The 14,813-nt window shown below is 48.7% G+C and overlaps 1 protein-coding gene across 1 annotated transcript in view; it reads right to left on the bottom strand.

Annotated features, from left to right (window-relative positions):
* LOC102459489 (butyrophilin subfamily 1 member A1-like) overlaps nt 1-14,566 on the bottom strand; it is a 30,039-nt gene extending 15,473 nt beyond the window's left edge. Inside the window, exons 1-2 of the mRNA XM_089771205.1 lie at nt 14,453-14,566; nt 7,632-7,979 (exon numbers count right to left, since the gene is read on the bottom strand). Coding sequence (XP_089627331.1) covers nt 7,632-7,979; nt 14,453-14,558 — 454 coding nt within the window. The 5' untranslated portion in view covers nt 14,559-14,566. The remainder of the gene's footprint in view (nt 1-7,631; nt 7,980-14,452) is intronic.
* Nucleotides 14,567-14,813: the final 247 nt, after the last annotated feature.

Below are 14,813 nucleotides of genomic sequence, written 5' to 3'. Positions count from 1 at the left end.
GCACTAGTTCATTGAAAGCAGTGCCCTTGTACGTGTAGACAAGCCTTGAATTCATTCACAAATCAATAGCCTTGTAATAGGAGATTTGGGGTTGCCTTGCATCTCCCAGATTGCTGAAGAGAGCAGCACAAACACACACATAAGAAAGAAGGAAATTAAGGGTTAAGGTCTTGTATCCCACACCACTTCACTCTTTGATTTTTTTAGTACTGATAAGCTAAATTGAAATAAAATGTTCCTAATCTGAAGCAAGTGACTTGTACCTTAACCAAAGATTTCATTATTGCAGGTTCTGTGTGTCTGCAGTGAGGCCCACAGGGCATTTGGAAATTTCATACAGACTGGCCTAGAGAGGGAAACAATCTCCCAGGAAAGACAGAGGAGGGATGGGTGTGTAGAGCCTGCCCTGCTTGGGATTCCTGACTAGAAGAGCCCAGGCTATGGAATTCTCTCCCAGAAGCAGAAATCCCCAGCCCCGCATTCCATCTAAATTACATTTGTAAGCATAGAAGTGGCAGGTTTGCAGTACTGACTCTGACCACCCGTTAGCCTCCTGTGTCTTCTAGTATCCCCGCCTGGGCGCCTTTATTTTCACACAGCACTGATGGGCCTTCCTGGTGTACCCTTTCTCCAGCTTCCCCTGTGTGATCTTGGCATTGATGTCAGCATTTATTTTGCTGCATTGCCTTAGAGCAGGCCTTATTCAGATCATCAAGCAAAACACCTTTCCTCGTCTTCTCTCCACTGTGATCTGGCATCAGACTCTCCTGCTTAGTCTGTGCATTTCAGCTGAAGGAGATGCCCTCAATCAGAACAGGGTAAGTACATTTCTGATGCCCTTTATTCACGCAGTAAGAGTAAGAACATTTTGTTACCTGGCATTCACTTGTTTTGTAACCCCACAGCAGATCACTTGGGAAACACCACATTCACATAATTTCTAATCCAGAACAGATCACTTGGGGGAACACACTGATATAACAAGTTGACAGCTGGAGAGGGGGACTGGGGAAATCTTTATTGGGCACTGCACACAAATTGGAGTGGACATAATGCTGAGCTGGAGGGACTTCTTACTCCCACTCCTGTAACCCTCATTTCACAAGGGCTGTGTCTAGACTGGCGCGATCTTGCACCAGAGCTATGCAAATGAGGCTCAGCGTGGAATATCGCCAAGCCTCATTTCTCATAGACTCATAGACTTTAAGGTCAGAAGGGACCATTATGATCATCTAGTCTGACCCCCTGCACAGTGCAGGCCACAGAATCTCAACCACCCCTCCTAGAATAATCCTCTCACCTATATCTCCGATATTGAAGCCTTCAAATACTTTGAAGGCCCCAAGATGCAGAGAATCCTCCAGCTGTGATCTGTGCCCCATGCTACAGAGGAAGGTGAAAAACCTCCAGGGCCTCTGCAAATCTACCCTGGAGGAAAATTCCTTCCCGACCCCAAATATGGAGATCAGCTAATCCCTGAGCATGTGGGCAAGACTTACCAGCCAGACACCCAGAAAGTTCTCTATAGTAACTCCTATCATCCCTCCATTGACCTATTTCCCACTGATAATGAATGGTCAATTAGTTACCAAGATCATGTTATTTCATCCAACCATCCCCTTATCATAGAATCATAGAACTGGAAGAGACCCCAGAAGGTCATCAAGTCCAGCCCCTCGCTCCAGGCAGGACCAATCCCATCTAAATCAACCCGGCCAGGGCTTTGTCAAGCCGAGACTTAAACACCTCTAGGGATGGAGACTCCACTACTTCCCTAGGTAACCCATTCCAATGCTTCACTACCCTCCTAGTAAAATAGTTTTTCCTAATATCCAACCTGGACCTCTCCCACCACAACTTGAGACCATCGCTCCTTGTTCTGCCATCCGTCACTACTGAGAACAGCCTCTCTCCATCCTCTTTGGAACCTCCCTTCAGGAAGTTGAAGACTGCTATCAAATCCCCCCTCACTCTTCGCTTCTGCAGACTAAACAGACCCAAGTCCCTCAGCCTCTCCTTGTAGGTCATATGCTCCAGCCCCCTAATCATTTTGGTTGCCCTCCGCTGGACCCTCTCCAATGCGTCTGCATCCTTTTTGTAGTGGGGGGCCCAGAACTGGACACAATACTCCAGATGTGGCCTCACCAAAGCCGAATAAAGGGGAAAAAATCACTTCTCTGGATCTGCTGGCAATGCTTCTCTTAATGCAACCTAATATGCTATTAGCCTTCTTGGCTACAAGGGCGCACTGTTGACTCATATCTAGCTTCTCATCCACCGTAACCCACAGGTCCTTTTCTGCAGAACTAATACTTAACTGGTTGGTCCCCAGCTTGTAACTATGCTTGGGATTCTTCCGTCCCAAGTGCAGGACTCTACACTTGTCCTTGTTGAACCTCATCAGATTTCTAGTGGCCCAATCCTCCAATTTGTCTAAGTAATGAGCCGCCATTTTGCGGAAGAGGGTCTTGGGCAAGACAGAGCTGTCTACACTGCCCCTTCTTGCGCAAGAAAAACCCTCTTGCGCAAAGCCGTTATGCCTGAAAATAATCAGCAGAACGGCTTTGCGCAAAAGGGTTTTTCTTGCGCAAGAAGGGGCAGTGTAGACAGCTCCGTCTTGCGCAAGACCCTCTTCCGCAAAATGGCGGCTCATTAGTTATGCAAATGAGGCTTGGCGATATTCCACACTTAGCCTCATTTGCATAGCTCTGGCTCAAGATCGCGCTAGTCTAGATGCAGCCAAGGAGTAAGGGAAGTGGACAGAAGAACACTCCCTGCTACATTTTCCTGTGATTTCCTAAGCAGGGACAAGGGACTGGTTGCCCCTTTCTGGAACACAAACGGTGCCTCTCAGCAGACACTGCGCAGCTCGGACAAAGGGTTGAAGCAAAAGAAGCATTTGAAGGATCTGAGCCCTGCAGCTCAACTGATGGGCGGGGAGGCCAAACTCTTCTACTGCTTTCACTTACAAAGGTCATTTTAGAAACACACAGGATCTCCATGGGGTTTAGAGAGCATGGCACCTTTAAACTTGTCCTGGAGCAGGGGAAGCACTGGGTGCTCCAGGAGGAGGAGAGCAGTACATGTCTATAGCTCCCAACAAACAAGAAGCCCTCATGCAGTGACTAAGGTTGCCAATTCTCCCAGACCAGATAGACTGGACCACATCACCACAAATAGCATCCTATCTGGGAGAGCAGGCAACCTTAATAGTGACAGTGTTTGAAAAATTGCCTAGAGCCCAGGAGGGACAGAGGAGCCCACTGAGTACATCCCAGGACAGGAGCCAGGAGGAGCACAGTTCCAGGGAGGAGTCCCCCAAGAAGAACAAACCGGAGCTGGTCCCACTATCCCTGTCCCCCAGAGCTGCATGGGGCTGGGAGTACTGGGACCTTGTGCTGGGAATAAAGAGAGAGGCTGTTAGCTAGCTATGTAGGTAAGTTGTTGCTTCATAGGTCTTAGAGAGAGGCAGTAGAGGGCATCAGAGGAGTTTGCTGGGGAAAGTTCACTGTCACTGAAGGCAAGCAGAAGTACCCCAGAACTCTGAGTCTAGATACAGTGGTTAGTTACTTCTGCCCTTTAACTTTGTGGTATCACTGGGCATGTGAGGCCTTGTGTTGGCTCTGTGTGTGTTTTATCACTCTTCCATCTTCTACCCTTTTGTTCCTCTACCTTCATTCCTCTGTAGATAAGCATTTCCCCATCCTCGCTTGTTGTACTATTCTGATGTGTGTGTTGACATTTGAGGATTTGGAACAGGCAGGGGCACCCTGTGCATGGTGGTGGAGGGTTGGGGGCCAGGCAGAGGGAGGGCAACTGGCTTCAACAGTACAATCCATACAGCAAATCTGGTGGAACATGTAACACTGTATGGCCTACTACCATCATCACCTGTGGCCTGAGGTGGAAGGCAATTACCTCACTGTGCTCCAGGTTGTGCCAGTTCTTGGCCAGAGCTGCTCTGCGGAGCAGACTCCATCTCAGCCACAAGGGCTTCTACAGTTACACACAACTGTCCACAAAGTACTTCCAGAGCAGAATTAAGGCTGGCCAGCGGGGCCTGGTGCCTTCCCAAATGCTGAGCTCGCACTGGGGAGTGACTGGGCATGGTTCAGTGGAGGTGGTGCCACACACTGCAGCTAACAAGGGATGTGAAGAGTAACAAGAAAGGTTTCTACAGGCATGTTAGCAATAAGAGGGTGATCAGAGAGGGTGTGGGGCCCTTAATGGATGAAGGAGGTAACCTAGTGACAGATGATGTTGGAAAAGCTGAAGTACTCAATGCTTTCTTTGCCTCTGTATTCACAGACAGGGTCAGCTCCCAGATTAATGCACTAGACAACGCAGTATGGGAAGGAGGTGGGCAGACATCAGTGGAGAAAGAACAGGTTAGGAACTATTTAGAAAATCTGGTAATGCATCCGAGGGTACTGAGGGAGTTGGCAAATGTCATTGCAGAGTCTGTGGCCATTATCTTTGAAAACTCATGGAGATTGGGAGAGATCCTGGATGACTGGAAAAAGGCAAATGTAGTGCCCATCTTTAAAAAAGGGAAGAAGGCAATCCAGGGAACTACAGACCAGTCAGCCTTCTTGAGTCTCCAGAAAAATCAAGGAGGGGATCTTCAAGGAATGCATTTTGAAGCACTTAGAAGAGGGGAAAGTGATCAGGAATAGTCAACATGAATTCATGAAGGGCAAGTCGTGCCTGACCAATTTGATTACCTTCTGTGATGAGGTAACTGGCTCTGTGGATATGGAGAAATCAATGAGGCTATGGCTGTGTCTACATTGGGCTACTTATTCTGGAAAAGCAGCTGCTTTTCCAGAATAAGCTGCGAGCTGTCTACACTGGCCCTTGAATTTCCGGAAAAGCAGTGATGCTTTACTGTAAGAAATCAGCTGCTTTTCCAGAAAAACTATGCTGCTCCCACTCGGGCAAAAGTCCTTTTTCCGGAAAACTGTTCCGGAAAGGGGCCAGTGTAGACAGCACAGTAGCCTTTTCCGCAAAAAAGCCACAATCGTGAAAATGATGATCGGGGCTTTTTTCCGGAAAAGCACGTCTACATTGGCCACGGACGCTTTTCCGGAAAAAGGGCTTTTCCGGAAAAGCATCCTGCCAATGTAGATGCTCTTTTTCCGGAAATACTTATAACGGAAAACTGTTCCGTTTTAAGCATTTCCGGAAAAAGATGCCAGTGTAGACACAGCCTGGCTACGTCTACACTGGCCCCTTTTCCGGAAGGGGCATGTTAATTTCAACTATCGTAGTAGGGAAATCCGCGGGGGATTTAAATATCCCCCGCGGCATTTAAATAAAAATGTCCGCCGCTTTTTTCCGGCTTTTAGAAAAGCCGGAAAAGAGCGTCTACACTGGCCCCGATCCTCCGGAAAAAGCACCCTTTTCCGGAGGCTCTTATTCCTACTTCAAAGTAGGAATAAGAGCCTCCGGAAAAGGGTACTTTTTCCGGAGGATCGGGGCCAGTGTAGACGCTCTTTTCCGGCTTTTCTAAAAGCCGGAAAAAAGCGGCGGACATTTTTATTTAAATGCCGCGGGGGATATTTAAATCCCCCGCGGATTTCCCTACTACGATAGTTGAAATTAACATGCCCCTTCCGGAAAAGGGGCCAGTGTAGACGAGCCCCCTATGTGTACACTGCAGTTCTTTTGGAATAAGCTCTTCCGGAATAGTTATTCTGAAATAACTTATTTCAAAATAGCAGGTCTACTCTGCTTTGAAGCCTCAAAATTAGCCCGAGGCAGGCTTCCCTAATGTAGACGCATTATCTTGATTTAGATCCTCAAGAGGCACTGGGGAGGAATAATGGCCCTGGGGAGGGGCTATTTCAAAATAGCATCAAAGGAGCATCTACACAGTCCCTATTCCCAAAGGACTATTTTGGAATAGACTTAATTCTTCATACAGTGAGGTTTACAGAAGTCAGAATAAGCCGTCCGTTATTCTAAAATTATTTCTGAATAATGCTATTGCTGTGTAGACGCTTGCATAGTTATTTTGGAGTAACAACCATTATTCCAAAATAACTTTGCTGTGTAGACACACCCTGAATGTGATATTATCTTGACTTTAGCAAAGCTTTTGATATAGTTTTCCACAATATTTGTGCCAGCAAGTTAAGGAAGTATGGATTGGATAAATGGACTGTAGGGTAGACAGAAAGCTGGCTAGACTGTCAGGCCCAATGGGTAGTGTTCAATGGCTTGATGTCATGTTGGCAGTTGGTTTCAAGCAGAGTGCCCCAAGGATCAGGTCTGGGGCTGGTTTTGTTCAATATCTTTATTAATGACCTGGATGAGGGGATGGATTGCACCCTCAGCAAGTTTGCAGATGACACTAAGCTGGGGAAGAAGTAGATATGATGGAGGGTAGAGATTGGCTCCAGAGTGGCCAAGAGAAATTGTAGGATTGAGCCAAAAGAAATCTGATGAGGTTCAACAAGGACAAATGTAGACTCCTGAATTGGGGCCGGAAGAATCCCAAGCATTGTTACAGGCTGGGGACCAACTGGCTAAGTAGCAGTTCTGCAGAAAAGGACCTGGGGATTACAGTGGACTCAGAAGCTAGATATGAATCAACAGTGTGCCCTTGTAGCCAAGAAGGCTAATGGCATACTGGGGTATGTGATGGGGCAGTCAAGCTCCGCACTTTTGCTGCATGGGGCAAGAGTCCAGTGCAGTGGACGCTAGTGGACGGCCTGAACCCAGGGGTGGCCAACACATTAGGAGTGGTCATGCTGGCTGGCGCCGAATGCGTAGGGGCGGAGCCTGCCATCAGGCAGTGTGCTCCCAGATGCTGGCATGGGATGAAAGGGGAGGCACGCCCCTTTTAAAAGGGCAAGAAGCCTCTAGAATGGGGGAGGAAGGAAGTGGGGAGGCGGAGGCACAAGCAGACCCCCAGCCACCAGGAGGAAAGGCTGCAGAAGGGGACCCTGGACGAGCCATCCAGTGGTGCCCCGCCGCAGAGGAATAGGGGGAAGGAAGTGGCCCAGGGCGGAACTAATTTGGGCTGGTGCATTGTGAGTGAAGGCCCCATCAGCCAAGACATCCCTGTCTGGGTGACTGAGTTGGGGCTGGTCCTGCTTTGGGCAGGGAGCTGGAGTTGATACCTCTTGAACTTTCTTCCAGCCCTGGGATTCTATGATACACAGGCTCTTAGACCAGGCTCAGGGCTACAGGACTTTGTATCAACCACTGTTACTTTGTAGGTGCCAGACACAAGCTGAGATCAATCCCAGCAGGTGACATCAGTGTGGGGAGGCCCAGCCATTGTCCCCAGGTGTGCCCAAAAAGGTGTAATAACAACCACATGCTGATATCACCTGACTTCTCAGGAGTATTTGTGTATCTTATTAATTCCTTGCACTAATGACCTGAAATGTAGCCCATCAAACTCCAATGTGTCACAGCAATTTTCAACACAATCTGAGTATGTTTTTGGATTGTAGAGCCCAAAGAAAAACCTGTTGATCAATAAACCAGAGTAAACTTGAACCAGAGCAGAGTTACTGCCTCACTATAATGAGACAAGTCAGCCTTCATCTCACAATGATCTTTCAGACTTCACTTTTTATGCTGTTGAAGATGTCAGAGTATCAGTAGAAGTTACTGACCTGCCACTTGTAGTTCCAATAAAGCTTCTTCAGAAGAGACACTGGACTGAAAAAGACACGTGTACTGCCCTTGGTCTGAGGGTCGGACACGGTATATTCTCAGGGAAATACTCCCAGTGGTGATGTTGCCCTTTAAGAGCTCAGTTCTCCCGTCATATTCCGGCATCTGCTCCCCGTAATGATCCTGCCCGTCGCGGTACAGGTGCACAAACTCAGAGAACTGGGACCGGAACCATCTCACCTCCATGTTCTCAGCACTCATGCTGGGGGAGAGGTGGCAGGACAGGACTGCCTCCCCATCCAGGGGGGCAGTGACTGGGCGGTCAGGTCCCCTCACTGTGAACTGTTCTGTGAAATGAGCCAGAGGGAGAAAAAAATTGAATTGGAGAAGAACCAAGGGAGACAAGAGTGTGAGTGTACAATTGGGGCTATTCTCTGCCTTCGGATTTCAGAATCTTTAAAAATTACTTGGAAATGTGACCCAAGCACTTATCTGTAACCAGGAGGGACAGAAGCTTGCTTTAAAAGAAAACTAAAGTCGAGATTCTCACCTAATCCCGGTGTGATGGACCTCCTTCCCATGCCTTATGAAATGGAGTTATGGACACAAATATGCATAACTCAAAGATGGTTGGGACAAATTCCCGCATGTAATCTAGGGCTGCGTCTAGACTGGCATGATTTTCCACAAATGCTTTTAATGGAAACGTTTTCTATTAAAAGCATTTGTGGAAAAGAGCATCTAGATTGGCACAGATGCTTTTCCGCAAAAGCACTTTTTGCGGAAAAGCGTCCGTGCCAATCTAGATGCGCTTTTCCACAAAAAAAGCCCCGATCGCCATTTTAGCCATCGGGGCTTTTTTGTCCAAAACAGTACTGTGCTGTCTACACTGGCCCTCTTGCGCAAATCATTTGCGCAAGAGGGCTTTTGCCCGAACGGGAGCAGCATAATATTTCCGCAAGAAGCACTGATTTCTTACAGTAGGAAGTCAGTGTTCTTGCGAAAATTCAAGCGGCCAGTGTAGACAGCTGGTAAGTTTTTCCACAAAAGCAGCTGATTTTGCAGAAAAACTTGCCAGTCTAGACACAGCCTATCAGTCTTCATGTGTGGGGCTATATGTCTTATATTGGTGAATGTATCATTCTTGGGTGTAAAGTTAGGGTAGGTCTACATTTGCTCTCTAGTTTGAACTAGGGATGCAAATGTAGTGTGCTGAAATTGCTAATGAAGTGTGGATTTAAATATCCCATGCTTCATTAGCATAATCTCACCGGCACGCTATTCCGCTTGCCAGCTGATTCGAACCAGGAAATGTGTGCTGGGATGTGTTAGTTTGAATCAAACCCCTTGGTTCAAACTAATGTTACTCCTCAAAAAATGAGGAATAGTGCATGGGCAAGATTATGCTAATGAAGTGTGGGATATTTAAATCTCCGCTCCATTAGCAATTTCGGTTGCCTACATTTGCATCCCTAGTTCGAACTAGGGAGCAAGTATAGATGTACCCCCACAGACTAACAACTATATAGAATCATGGGCTTTCATGGATAAAAGCCATCTGGGGATGAGAAGTTCATGCTCCTGTATATTTTGCACATTGCAGCTCATGATTCTGTATATTTATTTGTCAGTTTCTAAGGTGCCATGGGACTACTCATTGTGCACACCCAAGTGCAAATGAGCAGCGGACCAGGTTCCCTGTTCACGGCAAGTATTCTGATCATCCCAGTATGGGAATACATCTTGGAAATAGAGTGAATCCCTGGAGGGCACAAGGAGATTTCTGCTAGTGTTCATGTAACCAGGAAAAAGGCCGGGTTTGAGTGGGACGGAGCCACAAACTGCCTCCGAACAAGCCAAGGAGGCGATTTGCATATCCAGCCCCTTAGGGCCTATACACAAAGGACTGCCCTTTGATTGCATGTTTCTGTGGCTAAGGCTGGGGCCATGCAATGATTACTAACTCCTAAAATCCACTGGGACTTAGGTAGGAACAATTGAATATGTGTGTGGGGATGGGGGAGGATGATGGACAAAACAGAATGGAGAGTGGGTAGCATTCTGTGTCCATACCATTGTCCCTACCCCATTTTAGACCTCTGCTACAGAAAGGGTGTGGACACATTGGAGAGGATCCAGTGGAAGGCAGCCGAAATGAAGAGGGTGCTGGAGCACACGACCTATAAGGAGAGACAAAGGGTATGTCTACACTACCCCCCTAGTTCGAACTAGCGGGGATAACGTAGTCATATGGAGTTGCAAATGAAGCCCGGGATTTGAATTTCCCGGGCTTCATTTGCATGAAGCCGGCTGGCGCCTTTTAAATGCCGGCTAGTTCGGACTCCGTGCCCGCGGCTACACGCGGCATGGACTAGCTAGTTCGGATTAGGCTTCTATTCCGAACTAGCTATACGCCGCGTGGAACTAGCTGTACGCCTCCGAGACCCAAACTACATTTTCCTTGGACTGAAGAGGTTCAATGTCTGTACTGCTCCTTGGGGCGGAGGGAGGGGGGAAGGCAGGGATCTCAGATCTGTGCCTTGGCTGGAGAAACCAGGTGAGCTGGCCCAGCAGGATAGGGGAGTGGAGAAGCCCCAGGGAGTAAGAAGGTGAGTGGCAGTGACTTTGTTGGCATGATGGAAAGCCCCCTGAAGGGGTCTTCTGTGACCTCTCCCCATCACACACAGGCCTCCAAGAGCTGTGGTATTAAGAAACACATCTAATAACCTGAGACATATGATAAAATTATGTGAGCAAGTAACACTAAGGGCAGATCTACAGCTTGAGGTGCAGGTGTAACTGCACCCCCTAGCTTTGATTGAACTAGTGTGAGAAGGTGCAGCTGCTGTGATGTGAGTGGGGGACAGGTTAGCTCCCCAGATATGATTTTGCCCAGGACCCAAGATACATATTCAGGGAAGTTGCTCATGCCCCTGTAACTTCACTGCCATTCATAGCACAATAGCTTGATCAGAGCTAGTGCAGGGATGTCCACCCCATTAGGAGAGGGCACAGAACAGCATCTTATGTATAAAAGGGTTCTACAGCACTAAGTAATGGCCCCATGGTGAGAGAGGGGGAGGAAGCGCTGGACTGTTGGAGGAGGAAGCAGGGGCTACATGTTGCAATAGATGGTGGGGTAGGGATCAAACTCAGTAGTTTTCTCTCACACTTACAGCCACCATGAGAACCGTGGAACTGTCCAAATGCTGTATCTCAGGTTTCTCCCGCCCACCCAGTTAGCAGCTATACACTCCAAACCCTTCAAAACACAACCCCATTACTCCTATTGCACTGTAACAGAGTGTACAGGCTGGGGGAGGTATGCTAAGGAATGACCTAGCAACTGTGTAGTCTAGAATATGCCACTGGACTGGGACTAGTCCTGCCTCTGCCATTGGCCTGCTGAGTGACCTTGGGAAAGTCTCTTCACTGCTCTGTGCCTCAGTGTCCCCATCTATAAAATGGGGATAATTAATACATTTCCTTGAGTTCTACTGATGAGAAGCACTATACCAACCCTAGGACTTGGGGGTGGTATCAAGCCGCACTCATGTATCAATTACAAACCAAAATGAGAACTACAAGTGCATAACTGACACTGATGCAAAGAGTGCTCTTTTTGATCCAGACACTAGGAAAGTCACTGAAAAACTCTTTGTTAATGCGGAGCTAAAGTTCTCAGAAGTATCTGAGGCCTGGTCTACACTACACCCCCATTGATCTAAAATATACCACTTCAGCTACGTGAATGGCGTTAACTGAAGTCAACATACTTAGACCTACTAACTGTGATGTCTTCTATGCGGTAAAATTGGTGCTGACGCTTTCCTGTCAACTTCACCCAGGGTATGTCTACACTACAAAGTTAGTTCGAACTAACGGACGTTAGTTCGAACTAACTTTCATAGGCGCTACACTAGCGCTCCGCTAGTTTGAATTTAATTTGAACTAACGGAGCGCTTAGTTCGAATTAGGAAAACCTCATTTTACGAGGATTAAGCCTAGTTCGAACTAGCTAGTTCGAATTAAGGGGTGTGTAGCCCCTTAATTCGAACTAGTGGGAGGCTAGCCCTCCCCAGGTTTCCCTGGTGGCCACTCTGGCCAACACCAGGGAAACTCTATGCCCCCCTCCCGGCCCCGGACCCCTTAAAGGGGCACGGGCTGGCTACGGTGCCCGTGCCAGGTGCAAGCCTGCCAGCACCCAGCCAGCAGACCCTGCACCTGGCACGGCTCGAGCCACCCACCCGATGCCCCCCAGTCCTCCCCCTCTTCCCGGGACCAGGCTGGCGGCTCCCGGGAGCTTGCCCGGGATCACAAGAGGCGGGCACCCATCTGGGCTAGTGCAGACATCGTGGACCTTGTCCACGATCTCTGCACTAGGCACAGGAAAGTGGCCGTCTAGGGCAGGAGAGCTGCCAGCCTGGCCACCCAGGAGCAGGTGTGCAAGAGAATCAAGGGGGTCCACTGAGACCCCCGACCCTGAGCCCTGAGCTTACAATGGCCGTACTGAGTCAGACCAAAGGTCCATCTAGCCCAGTAGCCTGTCTGCCAACAGCGGCCAACCCTAGGGACCCTGGAGGGGATGGACTGAAGACAGTGACCAAGCCATTTGTCTTGTGCCATCCCTCTCCAGCCTTCCACAAACTTTGGGCAGGGACCCCACTCCTACCCCGTGGCTAATACCACTCCATGGACCCAACCTCCATGACTTGATCTCACTTCTCTTTAAACTCTGTTCTAGTTCTAACCTTCATAGCCTCCTGCAGCAAGGAGTTCCACAGGTTGACTATTTGCTTTGTGAAGAACAACTTTCTCTTACTAGTTTGAAGCCTGCTACCCATTCCTTTCCTTTGGTGTCCTCTAGTCCTTCTTTATGGGAACTAATGAAGAACTTTTCTGTATGCACCCTCTCCACCCCACTCATGCTTTTAGAGACCTCTATCCTGTCCCCCCTCCGTCTCCTCTTTTCTAAGCTGAAAAGTCCCAGTCTCTTTAGCCTCTCTTCATATGGGACCTGTTCCCAACCCCTGATCATTTTAGTTGCCCTCCCCTCTCCCAGCCTCTTTCTTCCCCTCTCCCACCTCCTTTTCCCAGTCTCCCCCAGTTTTGTTCAATAAAGACAGATTCCATTTTGGAAGACACGTTATCTTTATTTTATACATCAAGAAGAGGGGCTAGGGAGGGGTAAGTGGAAGGAGGTGAGGGAGGAATGGGGCACGAGCCCCCGATGGGGAGGACTGGGCTGGCTCTGCGGGCTTCTGGGGGTGGAAGCTCTCCTGCAGCCCCCCAATTGCCCCCTCTCCTCAGATGGCAGCTTGCGGCTAGTGCAGCAGGGCTGATGGCCGAGTGGTGTGATGTGCCCAGTGTGGGTAGTCCGGGCACTCCAAGCCAGGACTGCTTTGCAAGCGGGGCACCCCTGAGAACTGTCTGTCCGGGGTCGGGGTCGGGACCCTTTGGGTGTGTCTAGACTACCTAGTTTTGTCGACAAAAGTGCCCTTTTGTCGACAAAACAATACCAGCGTCTACACTACCGCGGAGTTCTGTCGACATAACGTCAACAGAACTCCGCGGTTTTGTCGACGCTGGTATACCTCATTTTATGAGGCAAAACACCTTCTGTCGACAGAAGGTGTTATTGCCTGTAACACTGCGTCCAGACTACGGAGTTCTGTCGACAAAGTGGCTGGCTTTGTCGACAGAACTCAATGTGTCTGGACGCTCTTTGTCGATGGAAGTTTTGTCAACAGATACTGTCGACAAAACTTCCGTCGACAGAACGCGGTAGTCTAGACGTACCCTTAAAGCACAGCCCTCGGCTAGCCTGAGACAGCATCTCCACGCTCTAAGTCCTCCTCTGATGCCCTGCCGGCACTGCTTCCGGCTATCCTTAAGCCCGGTTCAGGGTCCACTTAATGTGGACATGCTAGTTCGAATTAGAAAAACGTTAATTCGAACTAGTTTTTTAGTCTGGATGCGTTAGTTCGAATTAACGTTGTAGTGTAGACATACCCCCACTCTTCTCACCCTGATGGAGTGCCAGAGTGAATGGGAGAGTGCTTGGAGATTGATTTATTGCGTCTAAAGAAATCATTTGCTGAGGGATCAGTCACTGCAGTGTCAATCCACAGTGTAGTGGACACAAGCCCTCAGGTCCTTCCAGAAAGCAGTTCAGCAAAACTCATGGCTCTGAACACCAGCAAATGCAAAGTTAAGGGACAGGCCAAAGCAACCTTAACTCTGCCCTCTGTGAGAGCTGATTCCATACACTCACTGCACACAAACCTGCACTCTGCGTGTGCAGATTGTGCACATCAGGCAGGGATCAGGGCCCATAACTACTGCAGTACTGATGCAACCTCACTGATCAGTCCTGAAGCAAGGGATGCAGGATCCTCAAGGCACACACATAGATTTCTCTCCTTTCAGCACATGCTTGGAGAAGATCAGACCCAAATCTGCTCCCGAAATAGCCACAGCTCCACCCAGGTGCTCCAGCAAATGTCTCCACCGGTCAGTCCAGCCACACCTTGCACTGAGATGTAAAAACCAGATAGACGGGTGGCGCTTAACCGTTCCAGTACCTCTGTCAGGAGTCTGATTTGTCTTGCCTATTCTCAGGTATCACCTAACTTGAAAACAACTTGCTTACAAAACCAGACATAAAAATACTAAAGTTTCACAACCATATGCAGAATAAATTTTATGATGTGCACAAGGCACGTGCAGATGTGCACCACCAGTAGAAACACAAGCTTCTGGCTGTGAGTGTTTTGTGTGAGAACAGGCAGCAAACCCAGTGAGGAGGCCATACTCCTACCTGAGGCCAGTCTGTGAACTTGTAGAGCAAGGCAGAGCGTGAGGTATCCAGGCAGAGCAGAGCTCGTTACAGAGCCAGGGGAGAATGAGGGAATCTTCCCCATCATTGTCGCTGGGTCTGGGCACAGAAGAAAGAAACAAAATCAGATGTTAAGTGACTGGCACCAGAATCATGCTGGTGTGCAATGCATGGAATGGGGAAGGGATTGTCACCAGAGCTCTAGTTTGTACTAGCTCTGAGCAGGGTCAAACGTCACTGGGGCTAAGAGCAGCTCGTCTGTACTGGCGCTTGCCCCTTGGAGCTGCACCTGTGCTACAGCAGCCCTAGGAAATAAATCCATATGTGGACACACTAATTCTGG

Source organism: Pelodiscus sinensis, chromosome 19 (genome assembly GCF_052426305.1).
Source record: "Pelodiscus sinensis isolate ZL-2025 chromosome 19, ASM5242630v1, whole genome shotgun sequence".
Taxonomy (NCBI): Eukaryota; Metazoa; Chordata; order Testudines; family Trionychidae; genus Pelodiscus; species Pelodiscus sinensis.
The sequence above is the reverse complement of the archived record's forward strand: the minus strand, read 5'-3'. Positions and strand labels throughout refer to the sequence as shown.